The sequence below is a fragment of the Hyperolius riggenbachi genome, chromosome 9 (assembly GCF_040937935.1).
Source record: "Hyperolius riggenbachi isolate aHypRig1 chromosome 9, aHypRig1.pri, whole genome shotgun sequence".
NCBI lineage: Eukaryota > Metazoa > Chordata > Amphibia > Anura > Hyperoliidae > Hyperolius > Hyperolius riggenbachi.
The window spans coordinates 244,340,291-244,365,535 of NC_090654.1; the positions used below are offsets into that span (position 1 = coordinate 244,340,291).

The following is a 25,245-nucleotide window of genomic DNA, read 5'->3' on the forward strand; positions in this document are numbered from 1 at the left end:
AACAAAGCAATATAACCTGAATACTGGGGTAGGGATAGCTACAGTGTTGTAACCCCCAGTGTTAGGTAGCCCCCGGGTATATGTAGCCAGGTGTACCCCCAGTATTAGGAAGCCCTAGGTAGTCCCCCAGTATGGGCTATTATAGTGGGGGACTACCTAATACTAGTGGCCCCTCTATGTAGCCAGATGTACCCCTAGCATTAGTAAGCCCTAGATAGCCCCCCCAGAATGGGTAACCAGAGGAGCCACCAGTACTAAGTAGCCTTCACCCAGTAAAGGTAGAAATAGGGAGCCCAGATATAGGTAAGCCAGAAGTATCCCGTCACTATAGGTAACAAAAGGATCACCCAGTATAAGTAGCACCAGGTGTGCCCCCCAGTATAGGTAGGCTGACGTAGCCGCCAGTATAGATAGCAAGAGGGGCCTGATGCAGACCCCCTCATCACAGATTCCATACGCCACTACCTGGGGTGAGAACGTTGGTACCTCGTGCCATAGGTTCGCCACCACTGTTCTAGAGGGGTTACTTTATATAATAATAATATATCTACATTTATAAATAAATGTCAATATCATTTAGAGACAAGACTATATATACTCTGTAAAGCTCTGCTGAAGATTTCATCGCTATATAAATACTAAAATAACAACAAACATGAATACCGCCTGAAAGGAGCTTCAGATGTGCCAACAAAATATATGCGTGGAATGGGGGGTGGTCAAGGAAGTACTGATAAATCCAAGCTGTTGCAAATTTTATGCACACTTTATGCAGTTTGGGAATGGACCCCCCCAAAAAACCTTATGTTCTGTGTTCTAACGAGGAGTTTGAACTAGTGCACTCACTGTATCTATACTGTCACTCAGTGGCAGTATCTGTCTACCGATGGGGGCTCTGGTCAGGTGGCGGGAAGAGAGGAGACCCTAGTCTAGACGTGCATACACACACTCACTGTTGCCCTTCATTATCGCAAATTGATCATTTGTGCGACACTCGTGCCCCAACATGTTGGTCGGCCACAGCCAAGCTTCGCGTGCTGTACTGTAAGCTGCATGTGCTGTACTGTAAGCTGCATTTGCTGTTCAATAGAGAGGGCAAGAGGGACGACTAGCAAAACAGGGGTAAGTTGCAGAGCAATGTGCTCGGATGTTGCTCGGCAATCTAGCCAGATGGATTGGAACCACAGTATTAAGTAGCCAGATGTGCTCCTGGCTGAAGGGAGATCTCGTCAGTGGAATGCCAAAAGCAGGGTGAGTAACCTGTCATTTCCACCCTCATCAGGACTCTGCATAGGGAAGGAGGGAGGGAGGCACTCAGGGAGGGAGGCACTCAGGGAGGAGAGTGAGCCACCTCTCCATCATCAGGCGCCTGTAGGCTCGTGCCTGCAGTGCCTTATGGTAAATCCAGCCCTGCATATGCCGGTTGTTTTATTTCATCCTGAACGGTGTAAACGCAGTCTACTGTACTTTTCCATTTCTGTGGCCGAAGTTACACTAAACAGAAAAAAAGGGATTTCACCAGGTGGTCCCTCCATCAAAGAGGCAGACTCGCCCGAGGCAGTGATGTAGAACTTTAAATGTCTACAACCAAGTCCTATGTTTTTATGACCATGTTAGAAACAGGTTTTAATTAGGTTCTCGTTTCTGGCCTGCACACTGCTAAACGAGTTCATGAAAAAAAAAGTGACATCTGTGCAAAACGCAGCAGCCAAGATAAAAACCTGCGTCTGGAAAGGACTGAGTGTATTAAATATTAATGGGAGGTCCTTAGAACTGCAAAGGGCATTCATTTACTGCTGAACCACAAACACGAAGGGAACAGAGCAGCTACTCTACAAAGTGGTTATTTATAGTGCTGACAGCTTGTCACCCCCTCCCCCCCCCCTCAAACACACACGATACTCCATTACTCTTTGGCAGGACTGTGGTTTATATTGTAACATCAATTCGAGGCCTTCTGCACCATCTTGGCTTCTGGAATCCAGCGAGCAGAGAGCTGCACAGTCTCCGCAGACGGTGCCAGGATGCCCCGCCCCTTGCCAAGCAACTGTGTGCCAACACAGCTGCCGTAATCGGCAACAGCTGTGCTTTTCTTCACTCTGGAGTAAGGGGGTCCGTTAGAGGGGGTTTGGGGGGAGTTATAATGCAGCATATTCAATGCATATTTAATGTATGTGTACTTTGCTTTTTTCCCGCACGTGACCTTAATTTAATATTATTTGCAATGGAGGCTAATTGTACACTTTTCACTTGTACAATTAAACAGAACCCGATGTCTTATCAAATAAAAATGATCTACAGACTGGGTCTTGCTTACCAAACCGTTAAAAATAAAACAAACAAGAAAAACGAAACCTGTCGTCTCACAGGAGCCAATCAGATAGAAGACAGAGATTGAAACCTTAAAAGGAACCCAAGGTGTAAGACCCATGGAGGCTGCCATATATCTCTTATTAAACAATAACAGTTCCCCGGCAGTCCTGCTGATCTTTCTGGTCAGTAGGGTCCAAATCACACACCTGAAACAAGCATGCAGCTAATCTTGTCAGATTTGTCAGACACATCTGATCTGCATGCTTGTTCAGGGTCTATGGCTCAAAGTATTACAGGCAGAGGATCAGCAGGCAAGCCAGGCAATGTGCATTATTTAAAAGGAAATAAACATGTCAGCCTTCATATCCCTCTCACCTTGGGTTCCCTTTAAATCTTCTTAGCCGCTGTGGGGCAGGTTGTGATTATTTCACACTTTTTAGGTACATAAAACGTCTCTGAATTGCTCTCAACATTCTTTCAGTAATTGAGAAAGGATTTATTAAAAGCCAGCTAATTGCAATGGTTGACTAGGATCTTCATTAGTCAAAATAATGATTGTTTAGTTAACGCAAACCTGTGACTTTAAAGGGAACCCGAGATTAGAGGGATATGGAGGCTGACATGTTTATTTCCTTTTAAATAATGGACATTGCCGAGCTGTGCTGCTGATCCTCTGCCTCTAATACTTTAGAGCCATAGACCCTGAACAGGCATATGCAGATCAGATGTCTGTGACCAATCTGACAAGATTAGCTGCATGCTTGTTTCAGGTGTGCGATTTAGACCCTACTGACCAGAAAAACCTGCAGAACTGCCAGGCAACTGGTATTGTTTAAATGGAAATAAACATGGCAGTCGTGATACGTATCACACCTCTGATAAATTTTAATAATGAGATAAAGTCACATACTTACCTTGGTAGATAGAAGCCTCTGGAACCCCATCAAGACCTCTGATTCAGTGCTGGAACCCACACTGCGCTGGCCCCTTCCGCTTGCACAGTAGCACGTAGCCGATCGCGCTCGGCGGAAAAAGTCAAGCCCAAGCAGCTTCGTGCAACGGCACAGGTGTGAGGCACCCTATGCCTGTGCTCTGCGGGGGCGCTCCTGTCTGAACAAGCATAGCCACACCCCTCTAATCACCCCACCCCTGCTTGGCAAGGGGCGGGGCGTCCTGGCACAGTCTGCAGAGACTGTACAGCTGGATTCCAGAAGCCAAGATGGTGCAGAAGGCATCACATTGATGTTACAATAGAAACCACAGTCCTGTCACCCAGGTGAATAATAAAGTTGTAGTGGGTATCAGAGGCGCCCATATCCTATTCATCTTATTGCACCTGAGGAAGAAGGCTAGTACCCCTGAAACGCATTGCCTATTTAGTGTTTTGAAAAAATACTTTTCCAGTAGTACTGGTGTTTTTGTCATTAGGAGAGGTAAGAGATTACCACTCAAACTTATTTTAACTATTAGAAGTTTACATACATTTTTACACTTGGGTGCCTCCATCCTTATAAGTTGTTGAGAGTAAAACAGCCTGGAGTGACTATTTCTTCTTTTTACACAGACATTTCAAATTCTGTCTCCAAGGTCCAAGAACATCCGTTTTTTTATTTTCCTGAATTGTTGTCCTTCCCCTCCATCCAGGAAAAGAGACAGACTGCTGTTCTTGGACCTTGGAGGCATCATTTAGGGCTCATCTACCTGCCCTAGAGACTGTCTACGTGACTGACATGCGAGTGCCATTGTCTCTCTTTTGGTTGCAGAGTTGAGTATACCGACTAGAGAGTCATACTGGGGATTAATTTTAAACAAACCAGGAACCATGATTTCTAGAGTTATTTATCTGGGGGAAAACTGGAGCATCAACCGGCATGAAAACATGAATAGGACTTGATTACCTTTTTCTCATAGACATCCTGCCATACGATCCCGGCAAAAAATTTATGCTGCATGATTTCTTTTGCATCATCAGGACCGCCACCTAACCTATATGTGTGGAAAGAATAGGGTTAATCTTTTGCAAACAAATGGTCAGTTCTGATTTTTAAATGTGCCATTGGCTAAGCCAGTGGTTCCCAACCTTTTATGAGGTATCGCCCCTTAGGGGAAGACGACTCACCCCTGTCGCCCCCCTTCTCTTAGTACGGTATACCCTTACGCCAGGTGGTGGTGCCAGTGGAGGGGGTAGCGCTGTGACCTTGCCAGCTAAAAATAGCAGGTGACTTAACTACTTTGCGCCAATTCCCTTACCGGTGTAATGTCAGCTATTGCAGCCCCGCACGTTGTGCAGCCCCGCATGCGCAGTAGGAGCCTGCGTCCCATTAAATTGTGCAGCCACGTAAAACGTCCTAAGTATCTCCGCTTCCGCACCAAGTACACTCCTGAAGTTTTCAGGGGAGGGAGGGGACCCCCAGATCTAGCTCTGTGCCGAATTGCAGCCCCCGAGCCCCGCTGGTTCCAGAGACTGATTGCAGCAAACCTATCTCGGGAACTAGCGGGGCTAGGGGGCTGCAATTCGACACAGAGCTAGATCTGGGGGTCCCCTCCCTCCCCTGAAAATTTCGGGAGTGTACGTGGTGCGGAAGCGAAGATATTTCAGGTAAATAATATCTAACTTCCCACTGAGCATGCACGATACTCAGTGAGGAAGGCTGCTTCCGGGCTGCAATATCTGACATTACACCGGCGCGTGACCAACGAGCCCTGAGGAATTACGCAACTCTATCATGCACACTTGCATATTTTATACAGATCATATTTTTTGCCCATAATTTTCTTAAAAACGAGTCACACTGCGACACTTTATTTTTTCTGCCTTTTCATACTGGTCGCCCCCCACAAATTTACCGCCCCCCTTAGAACCCAAATCGCCCACCTGGGGGCGATCGCCCCCAGGTTGGGAACCACTGGGCTAAGCCCATGTTATTGATCTGGCCACTCCAGAAATTTAAATGGACAGTAAGGGCTGGTTAACACTGGATGGATCCAAAACTGGTCCGTGTAAATACTGATCCATGAAACAGATCTGTTCTGTTAGTGAGCGGTCAATGTGGTGCTTCCGTCGCTCTGGAATGATCACAGCCTCCCCAAACTTGCAGTCCGTTCATTGGAACATGCCAAACGGATCTGTTCTAATGGAGCAGTGTGAACAGATCCATAGGTTTATATTGGATCTGTTCGCATCAGTTAGGATCTGTTCCTTTATGGTCCGCTACAGGGGCCGTTTTAGCTGCCATGTGACCTGGGCCTAATGCTGCACATGAGCAGTGTACTGTCATCCTCCCTGCACCCACACTTACCTGTCTACTTCTGGGGCTATTCTGGAGTCCATCTGTACCCCAATGAATTTCCCACTGTGCTCATGCACAGCATACATGAGGACACAATGGAACGTGCCAGATAATGGAAACTTCTAACCTGTTGTACCAATAGAGACTGTGGAGACTCACAGGAGCCTATAGGCACAGAAGTCGTGGCACCTCAGACTTCGCCCTTCATGAACCTACAAATACTCGCCGAACTGCACCACATGTGTGCTGGCTGTCCCTGCTGTCACTTCTCCCTTACTTCCCTTGTCTGTCAGGTAGCTACACGTGCCTCTTAGTATTAGGTAGGTAGCCAGAGGTGCCCCCAAGTATTAGTTAGCTAGAGGTGCCCCAACTGCAGGGAGATTGGTGGAATGCAGAGAGCCGGGTGAGTAACCTCTCATTTACACTCTGCTCAGGACTCTGCATAGGGCAGGAGGGAGGGAGGCACTCAGGGAGGGGAGCGAGCCGCCTTTCCATCATCAGGCGTCTGTAGGCACGTGTCTACAGTGCCTTATGGTAAATCCGGCCCTGCTGTGGACATACTGAAAAGAGGGCTGGATGGGGCAGTGTCACATGGAAGAAAAGGGTGGGGCCAGAGAAGCACTCATGGGTGATGGCTTCCACAGTAGATAAGAAAACATGATCTTAAGTTGAAAATCTTCATAGAGCCAGAAAGGGAACCAATCTGAGCCAAATATATTCTGCAAGTGTTGGTCAGGTAACTGGTCAGCAGCTCTCTACCTTGATTGATTAATTTTGGCTCTGAGTCAATGGAAGGTTAGGAGAATTAGAATGTCAGGTTATAAATGATTTAAGGGGAACCTGAAGTGAGAGGGATATAGAAGCTGCCACATTTATTTCCTTTAAAACAATGCACATTGCCTGGCTGTCCTGCTGGTCCTCTGCCTCTAATACTTTTAGCCATAGACTCTGAACAAGCATGCAGATCAGATGTTTGACTTAGGTTTGTCAGGATTTGCCGCATGCTTGTTTCAGGCGTGTGATTCAGACACTACTGACGCATAAAAGATCAGCAGGATGCCAGGCAACTGGTATTGTTCAAAAGGAAATAAATGGCAGCCTCCATATTCCTCTTGAAGTGTCCTTTAACAAGACCTCATTTTTGCTGACTTGCCAAAGAGGCAAAGCCAAATTAATGATCCAGTTTAGGTATATTCTCCCAAGCTAATTGTGGTCACCAGAACATATCTCCCAGGATGCATTGTAGCAGACAGAGGTGTGCAACTTCGCCGGGAACTTCAAAATGCAGCACCCGGATTTGAATGAAATTTGGCACTCACATAGTACATTACCTAGAATAATATACAGGATACTATTTATCCCCATAACCAAAAAGTGGGCGGAGACCAATACTAATTTCACTGGGAAAATATAAACTGCAGCCATTCTTACACTGTTAGTAGTAAGGTTCTTAAACTTTGCACAGTTAGTGACTGGGTGACTGGGATTAATATTCAGAAAAGTGGGTGGAGACTACAAAAGCCAATCAATATTCAACTTTTGATTTTCAAGGTGAATATTTAATTGTTGCCATTCTTGCACTGTTAATGGCAAAAACCTCAAACATGGTACGGTTGGTCACTGGGTGACTGGGATTCAAATTCAGAAAATGGGGTGGAGCCACAAACAGCCAATCAGATTTGTTTCATTTCAGTGCAAATTACTGATGCCAAAGACTGCAAAGCTCACTGAGTAACTGAATAATTGTGTGTTAGAAAAAGTGGGCGGAGCCAACACCAGCCAAATACATGCCTGGGCAACGCCGGGCCGTCAGCTAGTTTTATATATTTTCAGTTACAGGTGCTCAGTTGCCTTTTAATATAAACATGCAATCTACACAAACTTACAACTTTGTATGAATGAGATTTTGGTAGTTTGAATGCTTGTAAATAGGGGATTTTTGTATCAGTTTATAAAAATTATCCCACGGAACTGAACTAGTTTTTTTACCCAATATTTTTTTTTTCCCTCAACGAATGTGTTATCAAAAGAAATACCCACTGACTTGTCCCTGATGATGTGACTATGCCTATGAGAGTCACAACAACAAAGACTCCACCCTGTAATTTTTCCTGTGTAGCTCTGCTATCTCTGTCAAAAGAACTGAATACTTGAAATGAGTCTCTCTGTCTAACACAAAGTGCCCAGCAGTAGGGGCGCCCTCTCTGCCTTACCACCCTTTCTGCAGTGTGCAGTAATCTAACACGGCTGAAATGCAGCCGGTTTACTTGGTACAGGAGGCTACGAAACTTTGCCAAACCTCCAACAGGCAATGAATCAGCCTCTGTACTGCAGCAGGGGCAAGCTTGAATTCAGATTGGTACACCCACTGCCTACTTAACTGACTACAAGCCAGTCCCTACTCCAATATATATATTAATTTATGTTTAAATGGGTTGGTGGGTCATGGGCACAGTTGCTGATTGTTCTCTTATCCCAGTAAGTACAGCCAACAAAAAGTAATGTTACAGATTTCCAACAGACATGTTTTTAAACCCTTTAGCAGTCAATTTATTTAGAGGCTTATAAGTTCTCCAGGCCAATTTATTTTAGCACATTTTTTTTTATTTCTTACTTATTATATTTCCTTGCTAACAATTAGTACTGCTATCATGTGTATTTATGGCCACTTGTCACTAGGGGGCAGTGTGAGAATAACAGAGGACTTCTACTTTCAGTTTCTATATTCTCTGCTAGCAGGGAGACATCAAAGCGTTCCAAGAATTTACAGCACGAGTTCTGCCAGCTGAGGTCAAAATTCCTTTGAAGCTGCTAATGAGCCAAACAAATATTAAGAAATGACCAAAAGAATTAAACTATGTATTCCAACATTGTATGTTAGTTGCCGGGAAACAATGTAGTTAGCCCTCTTGACATTCTTTTTCTTACCTTTGTTTTGGGTCTTTCTTCAGCAAACCTGAAAGCAGAGATTTTGCTTCAGGTAATAAAGTGCGAGGAAACCTAATTTCTTCCATAAGAATAAGTTCAAAGAGCTTCTCGTGGTCCTGGTTGTAGAAGGGGAGGCGTCCGCACATCATCTCGTACATGACCACCCCAAGGCCCCACCAGTCCACCGCCCGGCCATAATCATTATCTTCTAGTACCTGCAAAACAAAGGCCATGCTGTATTAATGATGGAGCAAGATGCCAACTGTTCCACCACACTGCTTGCAGATACTGCAGACTGAGAAATCTCTATAGCATCTCTGTAGTGTCAAACTGTCCTGAAACAGTCTGCTCACATTGCTGAATAGGTCTTAATGGTGAGGATCTATCTATTCTATATCTAGACCACAAACCTGAACTCACCTCCACCAAACCCTGGGGGATAATGTTGGGTAGAGTTCTCCTTAACCGCTTTATCCACCACTACAGTATATCTACGTCCTCTGTGACTTCATCTAAGCCACGAGTCAGTAGATATACGTCTTGTAGCAGAATCAGTGCTGTGCACGGTTGGGCATTGCTTCTGTGAACACCTCCGGCACTATCTGATGCAGCAGTTATCGGTGAAAGGGAATATACAGTATGTTCCCTGAGCCAACAAGATTGATTTTTACCATTAAAAATTATTTTATTTTCTCCGTTCGTAGTGAACAAAAAAAAAAACACACACGGTAGCATTATTTCAGAATCAAATTTACTCATTATAAATTGTGACAGGAACATGATCTGTTTTGTTTTAAACATTAGAAAGAGCCAAACAAAATGTGTGTTTTTTTATCTACAGTAAAGATTTTTATTTTTAAACTGGAAGTGGTAAAACTGACAAATAATGTGTTTATTCTATTTTTTTCCATTAAAATGCATAGAAAACAAAATTGTTCGAGGGAAAAAATGCCATACAATGAAAGCGTAGTTGGTCTTGAAAATAAACAATATATATTTCATTTAGGTGTCATAAGTATGGATAAAGTTATTGCTGATTAAATAGGGAAATAGCTAAAATGTCAAAACTGCTCTGGTCCATAAGGGAGAAACAAGGTCTAGATGCAAAGTGGTTAAAGGAGTCATCAGTCACTCTGTGCTACTTACCCGGGGCTCCCTCCAGCCTCTTGCAGCTGACATGTCCCAGGCAGCATCTCTGCTTGCAGTTGCCGGCCTGGGGTCCCCGCCGATGCAGAGGCGACATCCTTTACTGCGCCTGCGCAAGCCCCACTGTCAATCAAGTCCACGTTGTCTGCAGTGTACTGTGCATGCGCAGAACTACCGCCCCTGCGCAGTACACTGCAGACAACGTAGACTTAAAGGGATACTGTAGGGGGGGTCAGGGGAAAATGAGTTGAACTTACCCGGGACTTCTAACGTTCCCCCGCAGACATCCTGTGTTGGCGCAGCCACTCACCGATGCTCCGGCCCCGCCTCCGGTTCACTTCTGGAATTTCAGACTTTAAAGTCTGAAAACCACTGCGCCTGCGTTGCCATGTCCTCGCTTCCCCTGATGTCACCAGGAGCGCACAGCGCAGGGCCAGTATGGTCTGTGACTGCGCAGTACACTCCTGGTGACATCAGCGGGAGTTAGGACACGGGCGTGCAGGCGCAGTGGTTTTCTGACTTTAAAGTCAGAAATTCCAGAAGTGAACTGGAGGCGGGGCCGGAGCATCGGTGAGTGGCTGCATGGGTACAGGATGTCTGTGGGGGACCATTAGAAGCCCCGGGTAAGTTCAGCTCATTTTCCCCTGACCCCCCTACAGTATCCCTTTAACTTACAGCGGCGCTTCACGCAAGCGCAGTAAGGACGACCTCGAGGTCGGCCCCTGCACCGGTGGGGACCCCAGGCCGGCGGCTGCGAGCAGAGATACTGCGTGGGACATGTCGGCTGCAAGGGGCTGGGGGGAAGCCCCGGGTAAGTATTTGATGGGGTAGCACAAAGTGATTGATGACTCCTTTAAATGAAAGAGATTCTGATTGGTCTGCTGGCCCATGTGACGTATGAACTATAGCAACAGCCATATCCTGGAACCTGGGTTGGAAAGGGTCATCTGCCGGGAGGATTCATACTCTACCTATAATTCTGTCATCCCACCGACTCTCGCTCATCTCACAACTCCATCCACCGCATCTGGCTCTTTATACCTCCCCACATGTTCATAGCGCACTGCCAGTCTCTACTGATAAGCGCTTAAAAAGCAGGATGGCCCATTAATTCTATTACACGACTGTTAATGGCTCCTAAATTCGCATTACTGTACTAAACTCCGATAATGACTGCCAGTTCTGTACGAGAGTACGGCTCCAGCTCGCCAATCTATCTTTTCAATGGATCCCTTGATAGAGTTAAACAACAACAGCAGAACCAGAGACGAAAGAAAAAAAAATTCTGGCTGAATTAAGGAGAGTGATTAATGAGGAGAAAGGAGCGGCTTTTATTTAATAAGCCTGAATCATTTTGTGCAGATTTTGTTTAGAGGGCAAACCGTCTTTTAAATGGAACTTTAACTGTAAGGGGGGGGGGGGGGGGTGCTGGGTGCTCTCAAGTCCCTGTGCAAAGATGCAAAAGCTGCTAGGTATTAGATTACTGCACACAGGTCTATTTACAGCATCTATTGGCGTATGATTCACAGCACACGACAGCTGGCCTTGCAGCTGCCCCATATAAGTACAAGGCTAGCACAGCTGCCGGTCTGCCAGGAGCCAGCCTCATCCGTTACCAGAAAACTCACAAGTTCACGCTCTTCTGCAGACAGGGTTTCACTCCGGCCCTTTTAAAGAGGAACCCCGGCCTAAAAATAGCCCTTTAGACTGACGTGGTGGCAAATAGCAGAGTAACATCAGTCCACATTCAGAGCAGAAGGCACGTCATGCTTCCAGGAGAATACGCCCCCTTGGATAAAATAAAATGGATCTCTCTGGTTATTGAATATTTTTTTCCCCTGCTTATAATTCTTCATGCAAGTTTATACACGTTATACTGCGAAAGTGTAAGTTAATGTTTCGGTAGCACATACCCTGCTCCTCAGCAATGTCCTTACAGCGATTATTCGGCATGCACGCTTTCACTGCCTCGGCACCTAGGGAGTGACTGTAGACCAATCAGTGTAGTCTCTGGTCATGTGACCCTAACTTTTCACACACATACATACTTTGCTGTATTGAAAGACTGCAACAGGTGAACACATTGAGATCTTAAAGGGAAGGTCCGAGGAGTATAAAAATAAAAAATACACTTACCTGGGGCTTCCTCCAGCTCCCCTCCAGTGAAGATGCCGACCTCGCGGGTCCGTTTCTCCTGCGCTCCAGCATGCGGCTCACTGAGTCGCACTGTCGTCTCCTGGACTGTAATGCGCAGGCACAGAGCTACTGCGCCTGCATAGTACAGTCCGGATGACGTCAGCGCGACTACGTGAGCCGCGCGCTGATACACAAATAGGCCCCTGGTACTGGAGGGGACTCCTGGCCACGAGCGGGGAGCGGAGCTGTGGCGAGGGCACAGGACGGCTGCCAGGGGCTGGAGGAAGCCACAGGTAAGTGGATTTTTTTTATTGCTATACTCCTCGGATGTATCCTTTAAAGGACACCTAAAGTGAGAGGTATATGGGGGCTGCCATATTTATTTCCTTTTAAATACCAACTCCCTGGTCTCATGCCGATCATTTTGGCATCCGTAATGTCTGAATCACACACCTAAAACAAGCATGCAGCTAATCCAATCCGATTTCAGTCAGAGAACCCGATCTGCATGCTTGTTCAGGATCTATGGCTAAAAGTATATGAGGAAGAGGATCTGCAGGACAGCCTGGCAACTGGTATTGTTTAAAAGGAAATAAACATGTCAGCCTCTATATCCCTCTCACTTTAAAGAGGAACCATAACGACACCGTTTAGAATGCAGTAAATTATTTAGGACACCGACTTTTACATTAAATATCCTGGTTTTAGCATCAGAAAAACTTCCTATAGTTATATATTGCAGTATATTGATATGTAACCCCACCTTCCCACTGAGGCTTAGCCTAGGTTATTTATTATGCAGAATCTCCCCCCCCCCCTTCTCACCAGAGCATTCTGGGATACCAGAGATCTTTTCTACTGGCTTTAGAACTCTACAGAATGTTTGTTTACTCGGAGTTGGCTATTGTGAAAATTTAATGCGGTAGGGATCTACTATGAAGTTCTTTGTGATCTATCTGCACGAGCGCAAGCTCCCGTCACTGTAACCAGAGGGGCACAGCGATCAGTCTGCCAACGGCTGATCAGCGCTGGCAGGCTGTTTTTTGTAAATATAGAATAAAAACAATTTATATAGCGCTGACATCTTACGCAGTGCTGCACAGCATATTGGCCTGTCACTTAACTGTCCCTTGGAGGGGCTCACAATCTAATCCCTACCATAGTCATATGATGTATCTGTAGTGTAGTGTATGTAACGTAATCTGGGGTCAAATAAAGGGGGGAGGGGGCTAAAAAAAAAAGTATACTTTTTTATATACAAAATATAGGGTTTTTTTATGAAAAAAAAACAAAAAAAAACTAGCAGCAGCAATCATATAGCACCAAAGGAAAGCTCTATCTGTGAAAAGAAAAGGAGGTAAAATTCATTTGGATGCTAAGTTGTCTGACCGAGCAATAAACCGTTAAAGTTGCGAAGTGCTGAATTGTAAAAATATGGCCTGGTCACTAGGGGGGTATAAACCTGTTTTCCTCAAGTGGTTAAAGGGAACCCGAGATGAGAGTGATATGGAGGCTGCCATATTTCTTACCTTTTAAACAATACTGGTTGCCTGGAAGTTTTCATGATCCTGTGTCTCTAATACTTTTAGCCATAGAAAACTGAACAAGCAGATGCAGATCATGGATTCTGACTCAGCCATTACTGGATTAGCCATATGCTTGTTCCAGGGTTTTGATTCAGACACTACATATGGCAGAAGATCAACAGGACTGCCAGGGAACTGGCATGGTTTACAAGGAAACGCATATGGCAGCCTTCATATCACTCTCACCTCGGGTTCCCTTTAATGCCCATCTGTCTTCCACACACTAATCCTGCCAATTACACACATGCAATTCCCTAGAATATCTGGCAAGCCTAAAGCATAACCACAGACATCAGAGGATGGGCAGACATAATCCCACTGTTGGCAGACTGGCACACAAATGTTGCTGCACATGTGTGTTTGCAGTATATCTGTATGGGGGGCGGGGTCAGTTCTGACTTGAGTTGGGGCTCGATTTTGAGCTCAGGAGAGATGAGGAGTTATTTCAACCTGAATAGTACAAGTTCCATTACAGAAACACCTCCATTGCCTCGAACATTTGGAGAGTCCCAGACTTCATTCTTATGTCAGAATCTGTCCTAATTGGGATGCTCCCAAGTGCCAAACCTAGCCGCAATGATTGAGATGGTCAACGGGAGCTAAAAATGTCAAGATTAATGCAAGTTTTATATTCCTTTTATGTTAAATGTATGCAGCTAAGGCATGCTCGAGGGTTCTCAGCCAAAGCAGTTGGTTGAGGCCAGCTCTGCAGAGAATCTACTGTGTACAGCGGCCCCAATGACATCTGGAGTGCCTGATCATTTCGGCTGAGTGTTCTCCTCCTTAAAGGTGCCCATGCACATGCTCAATTTTACCGGAAGATTTGTTCATTATTATCGAATCTGCCAGTGATCGATGGACCCCCCCCCTCCCCCAGGTCTCCCCCAGACTTGTGGAGAGCATTGCAGTGGAGCTTCCTGTGTAGGCCACACCTGATCAGCCAATGAGAGTGCTACAGTGTGATCACATGATAATTCAATCACTTGATCTCTTTAAATTCTCTTTGTAGGAGATTGGTCACCACAACAAAGGAAAAACAAACAAACCACAATTTACAGCTTTTGCCCTTTCTATCCAACACTAAAAGAGAAACTGCAGTGAAAATGAAGTAATGAATAAAATTGCTTATGTTTTACAATATTCATTTATAGACTATTTGGTCAGTGTATGCCCATTGTAAAATCTTTCCTCTCCCTGATTTACGGTCTGAAATGTATCACTGGTGGCGGTGACATCTTTAGTTCTGCCAGATGGTTTGTATGGAATGTTCGTTACTGAGAGTTCTATGCACAGAGGAGATACTGCTTGCTTGGCAGTTGGAAAAAGCAGTTATTTCCCAGAATGCAACGATGTTCACAGACAGCAAACGGGCAGGACCATGGTCCTGACATCACACTGTGGGAGGGGTTTCACCCCAATATCAGCCATACAGACGTCCCTGATGATCTATTTGAGAAAAGGTAAAGATTTATCATGGGAAAAGGGGTATCAGCTACTGATTGGAATGAAGGTCAATCTGAGGTCAAAGAAAATCTGTAAAGAAAAAACCTCCCCTGGGGGGTACTCGCCTCGGGTCGGGGAAGGCTCCGGATCCTATTGAGGCTTCAACCGTCCTCCTCGGTCCCACGGTGGCTGCGAAAATCCTCCCATAGCGCCGGCGATGTAAATATTTACCTCTCCTGCACCTGCGCAGTAGAGAGGACCCGACGGAGATCGGCTATTTTTGCCTTTCTCCGTGGGAAGAGCCGCAACAACGCCCCCACTGGAGCCAGAAAAGGTAAATATTGCACAGCCTGACATATTGTCGGCTGTGCGTTCCGTGGGCTGCAGCGAGACTGCCGTGGGACACAGGAGGACGGGGGAAGCCTCGATAGGGTCCAGAGGCTTCCCCCTACTGCCGTGAGTACCCCCCAGGGGAACTTATTTTCAGTACAGATTCTCTTTAAAGTGAACCCAAGGTGAGAGTTATATGGAAGCGGTCATATTCATTTACCTTTAAAATGAATTGAAGCACCATTTTTAAATATCAAAGGGAACATGACAGTAAACACCTACTCTGCTCTTTGTTTCATTATTCTCTGCTAAATCTGCCTGTTATCTCTGATAAGAATCCCCGACTGAGCATTCAGTCTGGCTTTGCCCCGAATGTTATAGCAGAGTCAGTCTTCTGTGATGTCTTTTCAAGCCCAAGACCGCCCCCTCCTGGCTCTGATTTCATGCTACGAGGATACATAGCAGGAAAGCAAAGCCACAAAGGGGCAGACTTGGGCTTGAAAAGACATCAGAGAAGACAGACTCAGCTATAACATTCCCAGGCAAAGCTAGACTGAATGCTCAGTCAGGGATTCATATCAGAGCTGATAACAGGCAGATTTAGCAGAGAAGAATGAAACAAAGAGCAGAGTAGGTGTTTACTGTCATGTTCCCATTGATTTATATGGTAAAATACATGAGGGTGCTTTGTCTCTTGTTCTCTTTAAGTCAGACTGGATTAGCTGCATGTTTGTTTCAGTTATGTGAGTCAGCCACTACTGCAGCCGAAGAGATCAGCAGGACTGCCAAGCAACTGGTATTGTTTTAAAAGGAAACATCCATATCCCTCTTTAAATGAGACGCAACCCCCCGCCACCCAGGGCTGTGGAGTCGGTCCAAAAATCCACCGACTCCGACTCCTCAGTTTAGGATTCCACCGACTCCGACTCCACGACTCCGACTCCTCTAATTTGCATATTACAATTTTGTTGATTAAAAGTATGTAACATGAAATTCGTCTCTTAACTGCCAACGCTTAGGAATTTCACAAGACAACTGAAGTGAGAAGGATATGTAGACTACTATATTTATTCCCTTTAGACTAAAACTAGTCCTTGGTAAGAGTACTTGTAAAAGGTACAAACCGGAACAAAGAACATCTATCAGGCCCTAGGCAATGTAAGTGTGGGTGCATGTAAGAATGATGTGCAGGTACTCTGCAGAGGAATGAGGAGATTGTAAACAGACAACACCTATGTGTTCAATGTGCACAGCATTCTCAGTAGATTCCCTGCAGCTCTGTGGGGAGTGCATATGTAGAGTATAGTACTACTGTGTAACAAAGTAAACCTGAGACAGATGAAATTAAAGTTTTATACATACCTGGGGCTTCCTCCAGCCGACTTCAGGATAATCAGTCCCTCGTTGTCCTCCTCCACCACCTGGATCTTCTGCTATGAGTCCAGGTACTTGAGCCAGTCAGGCGTAGTGCGCATGCACACACTCCGCCGCCAGGAGCATACTACACCTGTGCAGCACTATTGCGCAGGTGCAGAATGTTCCTGGCTGTGGGAGCGGCATGCGGCCGGACAGCACTGACTGGCTAAATTACCAGGACTCATAGCAGAAGATCCGGGTGGTGGAGGACAGTGAGGGACTGATTAGCCTGAAGGGGGCTGGAGGAAGCCCCAGGTACGTATAAAACTTTACTTTTAATCCGTCTCAGTTACCCTTTAATTTGTAGTCACCAAACCAAATTTTAATAACATATCAAATTATTTTATTTCATCAGCAAAGGGAGTGCATACATTTGCATAAATCAGCATCAATGCAGAATTATTTCCATCTCGTTGACCACCTCTATTAGTGACACAGCTACACATCAGGCTTTATTCTTACAGCAGAGATGTTATTTAGTATATATAAGAGATTCCTGTGTACACATCATATATACAGTCACAATCAGATATGTATATCTGACCTTAAAAATACGGGGACTGCTTTATTGAAGCAGCACAAGTAACTAATTTTAATTGGTTTATTTCATTTTTGTGGACTAAGCACAGCTATTACTGCATATATACTGTATATATACATTATTTTTAATGACTTATCTGAGAAATAGAACATTTTATCATATTTTCTATTTTAATTACAGTTACAAATTCATTAGGAGTCGGAGTCGGTGCATTTTTTCCCGACTCCGACTCCAGGCACCCAAAATTGCCCGACTCCACGACTCCGACTCCACGACTCCGACTCCACAGCCCTGCCGCCACCCATTTCTAAAAAAGAAAAATAGGTTTACCACGACTGTTTCTTGGGCAGGGTGGCCACCCTGGGTGCAGACTGGCAAGTAGAATAAGGAGTGTGCAGGCAGAAGGACACAACCTCTAGGGAGCTATTGACGCGCGGTGCAGCCAAATGGAAGAAGGTAGAAGATTACCAGTGCAATCACCTTCCTTGACTCCTCCTAGGCTGACTGCGTCAGACGTCAAGTCATCATTACGTCACCACCATGTGATGACACCTGATGTCCTGTAGTGGTACTGCAGGCTGTCAGTGTGCGGCGCCCATGGAGGAGTCAGCTTTCCTGGCTCTCTTGGCCTGTGTGTTTTCCTGGTCCCTGCTTCCTCCTGAATGAGTGGCTGGTCATTAGTAAGTAGGTAGATCTTCTTGTGACCTGTGGCTGTGTCACTGTCCCTAAAGAGTAAGGGGTGAGTCCATGGTGGGCGTGGGGGGGAAGGGGGCATAATTTTTACACCCTCGCCATGGGTGCAATTTAGCCTATAAACTGCCCTGATGTATGTATGTATATATGTATATGTATATATATATATATATATATATATATATATATATATATATATATATATATATATATATATATATATATATATATATATATATATATATATATATATATATAAATATATAAATATATATATAAATATCTATCTATCTATATTTTGTGTGGAGACCTGCAAGGAAGTTCCCCAAGAACAGAGGAGGTCACATCTGCCCCACCATGGCCTCAGCGGAGAAGAGAGGGTGGACACCGCCTGATCCATAGACTCGCAGTGTAACCTTCTAGGTCAGACTCGCTAGCCGGGAACTGCTGGAGTGGAAAGCTGCTGTGACCATAACTGTACAGTGTCATCTTTCATCTGCCGCAGAAAAAAAAAAAAGAAGGAGTCCAGGCCTCCTGCTCTACTCCAGCAGCCAGCGACAAGCGGGGCAGGCAGCCAAGCTGGAGAGACTGTGTGTGCTGTGAAAACAGCAGAGCTGGACACAAAACAAAGCTCACTTCCTTGTCTTTTGTGTACAGCTCCTTATAAGACGGCGCTGTACAATGATCCCTCTGTGAGGCGTAGCAAGGTGTGCTGTGGGGTTATGTGTAGCTAGCAACACACATTCATTCACTTCACTCCAACCTTCTCACAGCACCATGCTGACTAACACATAGCTATGGCAAAACGGTCTTACAGTAAACGGCTCTGATGATGATTAATATGGCATTACTGCTTGCCCCTACTTACAGTTAGGCCCATAAATATTTGAACAGAGACAACTTTTTTCTAATTTTGGTTCTGTACATTACCACAATGAATTCTAAAGGGAACCTTAAGAGAGAGGTTGCCATATGTATTTCCTTTTAACCACTTGACTGCGGTGTTAAACCCCCCCCAGTAACCAGAACATTTATTACTAAAATGGCCACTGCAGCTTTAAGGCCAAGCTGCAGGGCCGAACAACTCAGCACACGAGTGATTCCCCCCCCCTTTTCTCCCCATTAACAGAGCTCTCTGTTGGTGGGGTCTGATCGCCCCCCCATGGTTTTTTGTTTTTTTTGTAAATATTTATTTTATTAAATTTTTAATAAAATGTAAAAAAAATGTTATTTGAGTGCTATCCCTCCCTCCCCTGGCCAGCCAATCACTGCGATCGGCTGTGATAGGCTTCAGCCTATTACAGCGGATCGCTTCCCTGTGTCCCAGGGGGACGGCCGTGTCACACGGCTGTTCCCAGTACAGCGCTGCTGCAGATCGCAGCGCTGTACAAAGCAATTAGACAGCGATTGCTGCTCAGAGATTGAAGGCGGGGCGGAGCTTTAAAAGAACAGGCAAATGTTTGTTATTTCATGGGGGCAGCCATCTTTTTCATGGGGGCAGCCATCTTATTGGTTGAAAGAAGGTGACAGGGAGCATGAGACACAGTTCCAACTGCCCTGTGTCCTGATCACCCCTCCCAGCTTAAAAAAAAATTGCACCAAAACAGCAGAACGAGAACAGCAACATCAGAAATCCCATCATGCTTTGCACAGCATCAGGGAAAAAATGCCCGGGCAGTTTTCTTCTGTGCAGCTAAAAATGAGGCTTGGGTAAGAAAAACAAAGCTCTGATGCTGTGAAACTGTTAGAGAGACTCTGAAGCGAGAATAAATCTCGCTTCAGAGCTCATAGTTAGCAGGGGCATGTGTGTCCCTGCTAAAACGCCGCTATCGCGCGGCTAAACGGGGGTCCCTTCACCCCCAACCCCCCCCCCCCACAAACCTTGGTCGTCTTCTTGGTCGCAGATTTTCGTTTCCTGGAGGCAGGGCTAACGGCTGCAGCCCTGCCTCCAGTCGCGTCTATCAGACGCGCATCGCCGCCTCTCCCCCACCCCTCTCAGTGAAGGAAGACTGAGAGGGGCGGGGGAGAGGCGGAGATACGCGCTGACAAACGCGTGTGGGGCAGGGCTGCGGCGGTTAGCCCTGCCCCAATGCGGAAGTGCTCCCCGGCTGTACGGAGGGGATTTGGGGGTGAAGGGACCCCCGTTAAGCCGCGGGATAGCGGCGTTTTAGCAGGGGCATGTGTGATTTATTCTCGCTTCAGACTCTCTTTAAAGAAACACCAAGCCTTTTCAGTGCTGCTGAGTAGCTGAGTAACTTTAAAAGGAAATAAATATGTAAGTCTTGCTATAGGTTCCCCTTAAATGAAACAAGTGCAGACTTTCAGCTTTAACTCAGTTGGGCAAACAAAACAATTGCATAGAAATGTGAGGTAACTAAAGCATTATTTTAACACAATACCATCATTTCAGCGGCTTAAAAGTACTTGGACAAATTAAATAACTGGAAATAAAATGTTCATTTTTAATACCTGGTTGAAAACCCTTTGCTGGCAATGGCAGTATGAAGTCTAACTCAGGGACATCACCAGATGCTGCATTTCCTTTTTTTTAAATGCTCTGCCGGGCCTTAAAGTGGACCCAAGTTAAAAATACAAGATTTCAGAAATAAAATCTATTTTCTAACTTATAATAATAAATAGCAGCCTTTTTTCAGCTGCATGATGACAAATATAAAATATTTTACATTTATTGGAGGAACCCTTACCTTCCTTTCATATTGCCAGGACAGAATACGGCAGATTTGTTTGAGGAGATAAAGAACAAAAACAAAACACAGGCTGCTACTGATGATGTCACATGGGAGGTGATCTCAGCTTGTGTAAGAATTCACATAGACGACGGACCCTGTGAGGGAAGGTAGCTGATAACAAATACACCCATGATCTAAAACCTCCTACTAAGCTCAGAAGTAATGGCTGCCACCTGTATAACCCTAGTTATGAAAAGAGAAGGGTGAAAAGCATGCACTGAAATGCTCATTGGCTTGAAGGAGTGTTTATTTATCTTTGTGTGTCAGAGTGGTGCAACTACATATTTTGAATTAATTTGAATTGTCAATTTACACCCCTGACTGCCTCCACCATGTTTTAACAGATGACGTGGTATGCTTTGGATAATGAGCTATTCCACCCCTTCTCCACACTTATTCTTGTAACGATTCTAGTAGAGGTTGATCTCGGTTTCATCTGTTTAAAGAGGAACTCCAGTGAAAATAATATAATAAAAAAAAGTGCTTCATTTTTACAAAAATTATGTATAAGTGATTTAGTCAGTGTTTGTCCGTTGTAAAAGCTTTCCTCTCCATGATTAACATTCTGACATTTATCACATGGCGACATTTTTACTGCTGGCAGGTGATGACACTGGAAATAGCTGCTGCTTGCTATTTTGGCAGTTGGAAACAGCTGTAAACAGCTATTTCCCACAATGCAACGAGGTTCACAGACAGGAAACTGCCAGGACTATGGTCCTTACGGTTTCCTGTGGGAGGGGTTTCACCACAATATCAGCCATACAGCCCCCCCTGATGATCCGTTTGAGAAAAGGAAAAGATTTTTCATGGGAAAGGGGGTATTGGCTACTGATTGGGATGAAGTTCAATTCTTGGTCACGGTTTCTCTTTAAAGAATGTTTTGCCAGAACTGTGCTGGCATTTTGTTTTTTAGATGTCCAATCTAGCCTTTCTATTTTTGGAGGCTTATGAGTGGCTTGCACCTTGCAGTGCACCCTCTGACTTACCTGGAGAGTTGTGTTCACTTGGTTGGTTGTTGTGAAGGGATTTCTCTTAACCATGGAAATTATTCTGCGATCATCCACCACTGTTGTCTTCCATGGATAACCAGGTTTTTTTTACAAGCAAATTTACTGCATGGTTCAGCCACCCAGCATCATCGATCCTTGCCTATACACACTCTTCATTACTCACCTACAGGGGTCTCCTCCATTTCGGGGGTTGATTGCACTCCCCTGTAAGTGTTATGGCCCTCCTAACACCATCCTGGTTTCGCCAGAGCTTCACTGGGACACACGTAACAATGGGCTACCCCTGAGAAGATGGCCAAGACGCAGTGTTGTAACTGCTATGGGCACACATGCCACAGAAACATAGACGTTTTCTAGGCTAAATGAAGTCAGCACTAGCACTGACCTTGTATTGACACCAATTAAAATATATTGTTCCAAGGCTCGTGATTTCCATGGTAATGTTGCTACCCCATACAGAAATGAAATCTGAAATTATTTTTAATATTCCAAAACATTGCACTACATCGCTATTTACTTTTTATCCTTTCCGGCTGCCAAATGTAGATATAATATGCACAGCGTACACCATGCTTCAGAGAGGGGACAATACCAGTAAACTGGGCAGGAACAGGGGGAATACAGGCAGGCTCAGCCGGAGAAGAGGCCAGACAAAGCACGACTCTTATCTTCTGTTCCCATGTCTGCGCACACAATAGCCATGGAGTAGCCCAGCTGTCCTTTTCTCCATTATCCCTCTTCTTTTGCCGTCACCGATAGGCAACTTCAATAACTTCAAAGCACTCTAGCTGCCCCTCGAAAACGCAACTCATCATATTGTGATTCTAATAATTTCTGGTGCGGCTCTGCATAGGAAGCCATGTTGTGCTGCTTTGTGGCCGGCCAGCCGCCTATTGTATGCAGAGGTACATGAACGCTAACTTTCTTTTTAACAGCATTAGCAAGAGTAATTTCTAACTCAGGCCTCTATTCCACCGAACTCCGACACAAGCAGGTTTTATGATCCTGATTTTTGATTGGTTGCTGCCCTCAAGACTTGATCACACAGCCTACCTTTACTCTGTCCATACAGTAAATGTTCAGTGCATGGAAGCTGTTCTGCCTCAGCAAGGATTCTAATTGGCTGCTGAGAAGTCAGGGGTTTAGAGTTAACTGTCTGTTGGAATTTCTGAAATTTCTTCAATCCATAACATAAAACAAACCTGACACCCATCCGCGCAATGACAGCACCTGTAATATGGTTTGAAATTCATAATCAGCAAAGTACATTCAGCGAAAAAAGGCATAATACAGCGATATAAGCTGCTTGGACATTCCCTATCAAACTCAAGTTAAGAATCCCTTAAAGCAGGGGTGTCCAAACTTTTTAGCTTGAGGGCCATATCAACGTTCTTGAGATTGCTAGGGGGCTGAAGTAGTGAATTTAAACACAATTTTTGCTGATTGCCATCAACCTATATACTGTGTAGTGAGCACAGTGGGAGGTGCTAATCAGTGGCTGCTACTGCTGCTGGCATAGTGGCAGCTACTAATCAGTGGTTGTTACTGCTGCTGGCACAGTGGCAGCTGCCAATCAGTAGCTGTACCTGCAGCTGGCATAGTGGCAGCTGCTAAGCAGTGGCCGTTACTGCTACTGGCACAGTGGCAGGTGCTAATCAGTGGCTGTTACTGCTGCTGGCATAGTGGCGGCTGCTAATCAGTGACCGTTACTGCTGCTAGCACAGTGGTAGCCGCTAATCAGTGGTTGTTACTGCTGCTGGCACAGTGGTAGCCGCTAATCAGTGGCTGTTACTGCTGCTGGCACAGTGGCGGCTGCTAATCAGTGGCTGTTACTGCTGCTGGCACAGTGGCGGCTGCTAATCAGTGGCTGTTACTGCTGCTGGCACAATGGCGGCTGCTAATGAGTGTCTGTAACTGATACTGGCACAATGGTGGCTGCTAATCAGTGGTTGCCACTGTACTGTGAATGGAGGCCAATGGGTCTTTCAAACCTAAGCTTGGATTCCACCGTATAAGCTCTTCTGCGTTTTTTGGAAAGAACATTAGCATTACCCCAATCTGATTTTACCCCAAATGCAAACATAGTACCTGCTTCATTTTTCCAGCGTTTGTGTCTAACTAAGTTAATGGGAGCCGAAGAAAAAAGTGATGTTCTTACAATTTCCCCCATTAATTCACCACTGAGGGGTTTTACCCCTTGAACACCAGAGCAATTTTCACCTTTCAGCGCTCCTTCCAGTCATTCGTCTATAACTTTATTATTACTTATCACAATGAAATGAACTATATCTTGTTTTTTTCGCCCTCAATTAGGCTTTCTTTAGGTGGGACATTATGCCAAGAATTATTTTATTCTAAATGTGTTTTAATGGGAAAATAGGAAAAAATGTGGGAAAAAATTATTTTTCAGTTTTCGGCCATTATAGTTTTTAAATAATGCATGCTACTGTAATTAAAGCCCATGAAATGTATTTGCCCATTTGTCCCAGTTATAAAACCGTTTAAATTATGTCCCTATCACAATGTTTGGCCCCAATATTTTATTTGGAAATAAAAGGTGCATTGTTTTCAGTTTTGCATCCATCCCTAATTACAAGCCCGTAGTTTATAAAGTAACAGTGTTATACCCTCTTGACATAAATATTTAAAAAGTTCAGTCCCTAAGGTAACTATTTGGTTTTTTTTTCCTTGTATATATATTTTGTTTTAATTACAAAAAAAAATAAATTGGGGAGTGTGGGAGGTAATGAGTTAATTTATTGGGAAAACTAATGTATTTGTATATGTAAAATGCTTTAGGGTGTAGTTTTACTATTTGTTTACATACTATTTGTTTACATGCGACCTGTAAGCGTCCGGAAGGACGCTTACAGGAAGCAGTACGAGGCTGGGCAAATCACAATGATCGCGCTGTTTCTCATAGAAGCATCAGATCATTGCGGGGGCTTAGATCAACGAACAGGAATGGATTTTCCCGTTCATTGATCTCCGGGCGAGCGGGCGGCGGCGTGCACGAGCGGCGGGAGCGCGGGAGCGCAGAAGGTATGGATTTCTCCATCCCTTGGTTTTTTAGGGGGGAAAAAGGGGACAGAGAAATTCGTACCGCTGGGGGTAAAGTGGTTAAACCCCCCCCCCATATCACATCATTGAAAAAATGCAATCACACCTTAAAAGTGAATAAATGTATACTTTACAAACTTTATTGAATAGAATGTAATTAATAAAATTGCTTATTTTGTATGCCCATTGTAAAATCTTTCCTCACCCCAAATTACATTCTGAAATTTATCATAGGTGGCGACCGCTTTACTGCTGGCAGGTGCATCACTGCGGAATGTTTATTTAGGGCTTGTTCACACAAGGCACTTTTGGTTTTTTTAAGCGCTGGCGATTTTCTAAATCTCCCTAAAAGCGCTTGTGCAATGATTCCCTATGAGAGTGTTCACATATGAGCGGTTCCATTACGATCCGCTCACCAAAGCGATGCCTGTACCCTTTTTGGGGCGATTTGCCTCAAAGTAAGATATAGGGAAATCACAAAGCGTTTGATATATATCGGTATCCCGAGCACTTTTTAGAATAAATACATTGTATTTATTTTTTACCGGGTCAAAGAGTTGACTTCCTGACTGACTTAGAAAAGCGCTTTACTAAAAATCA

General features: G+C 44.8%; 1 protein-coding gene across 1 annotated transcript in view; it reads right to left on the bottom strand.

The window, feature by feature from the left end:
• Positions 1–25,245, bottom strand: part of AKT1 (AKT serine/threonine kinase 1) — a 219,802-nt gene that overhangs the window by 11,759 nt on the left and 182,798 nt on the right. Inside the window, exons 11-12 of the mRNA XM_068254235.1 lie at positions 8,532–8,746; positions 4,212–4,299 (exon numbers count right to left, since the gene is read on the bottom strand). Of these exons, the coding sequence (XP_068110336.1) occupies positions 4,212–4,299; positions 8,532–8,746 (303 nt within the window). The remainder of the gene's footprint in view (positions 1–4,211; positions 4,300–8,531; positions 8,747–25,245) is intronic.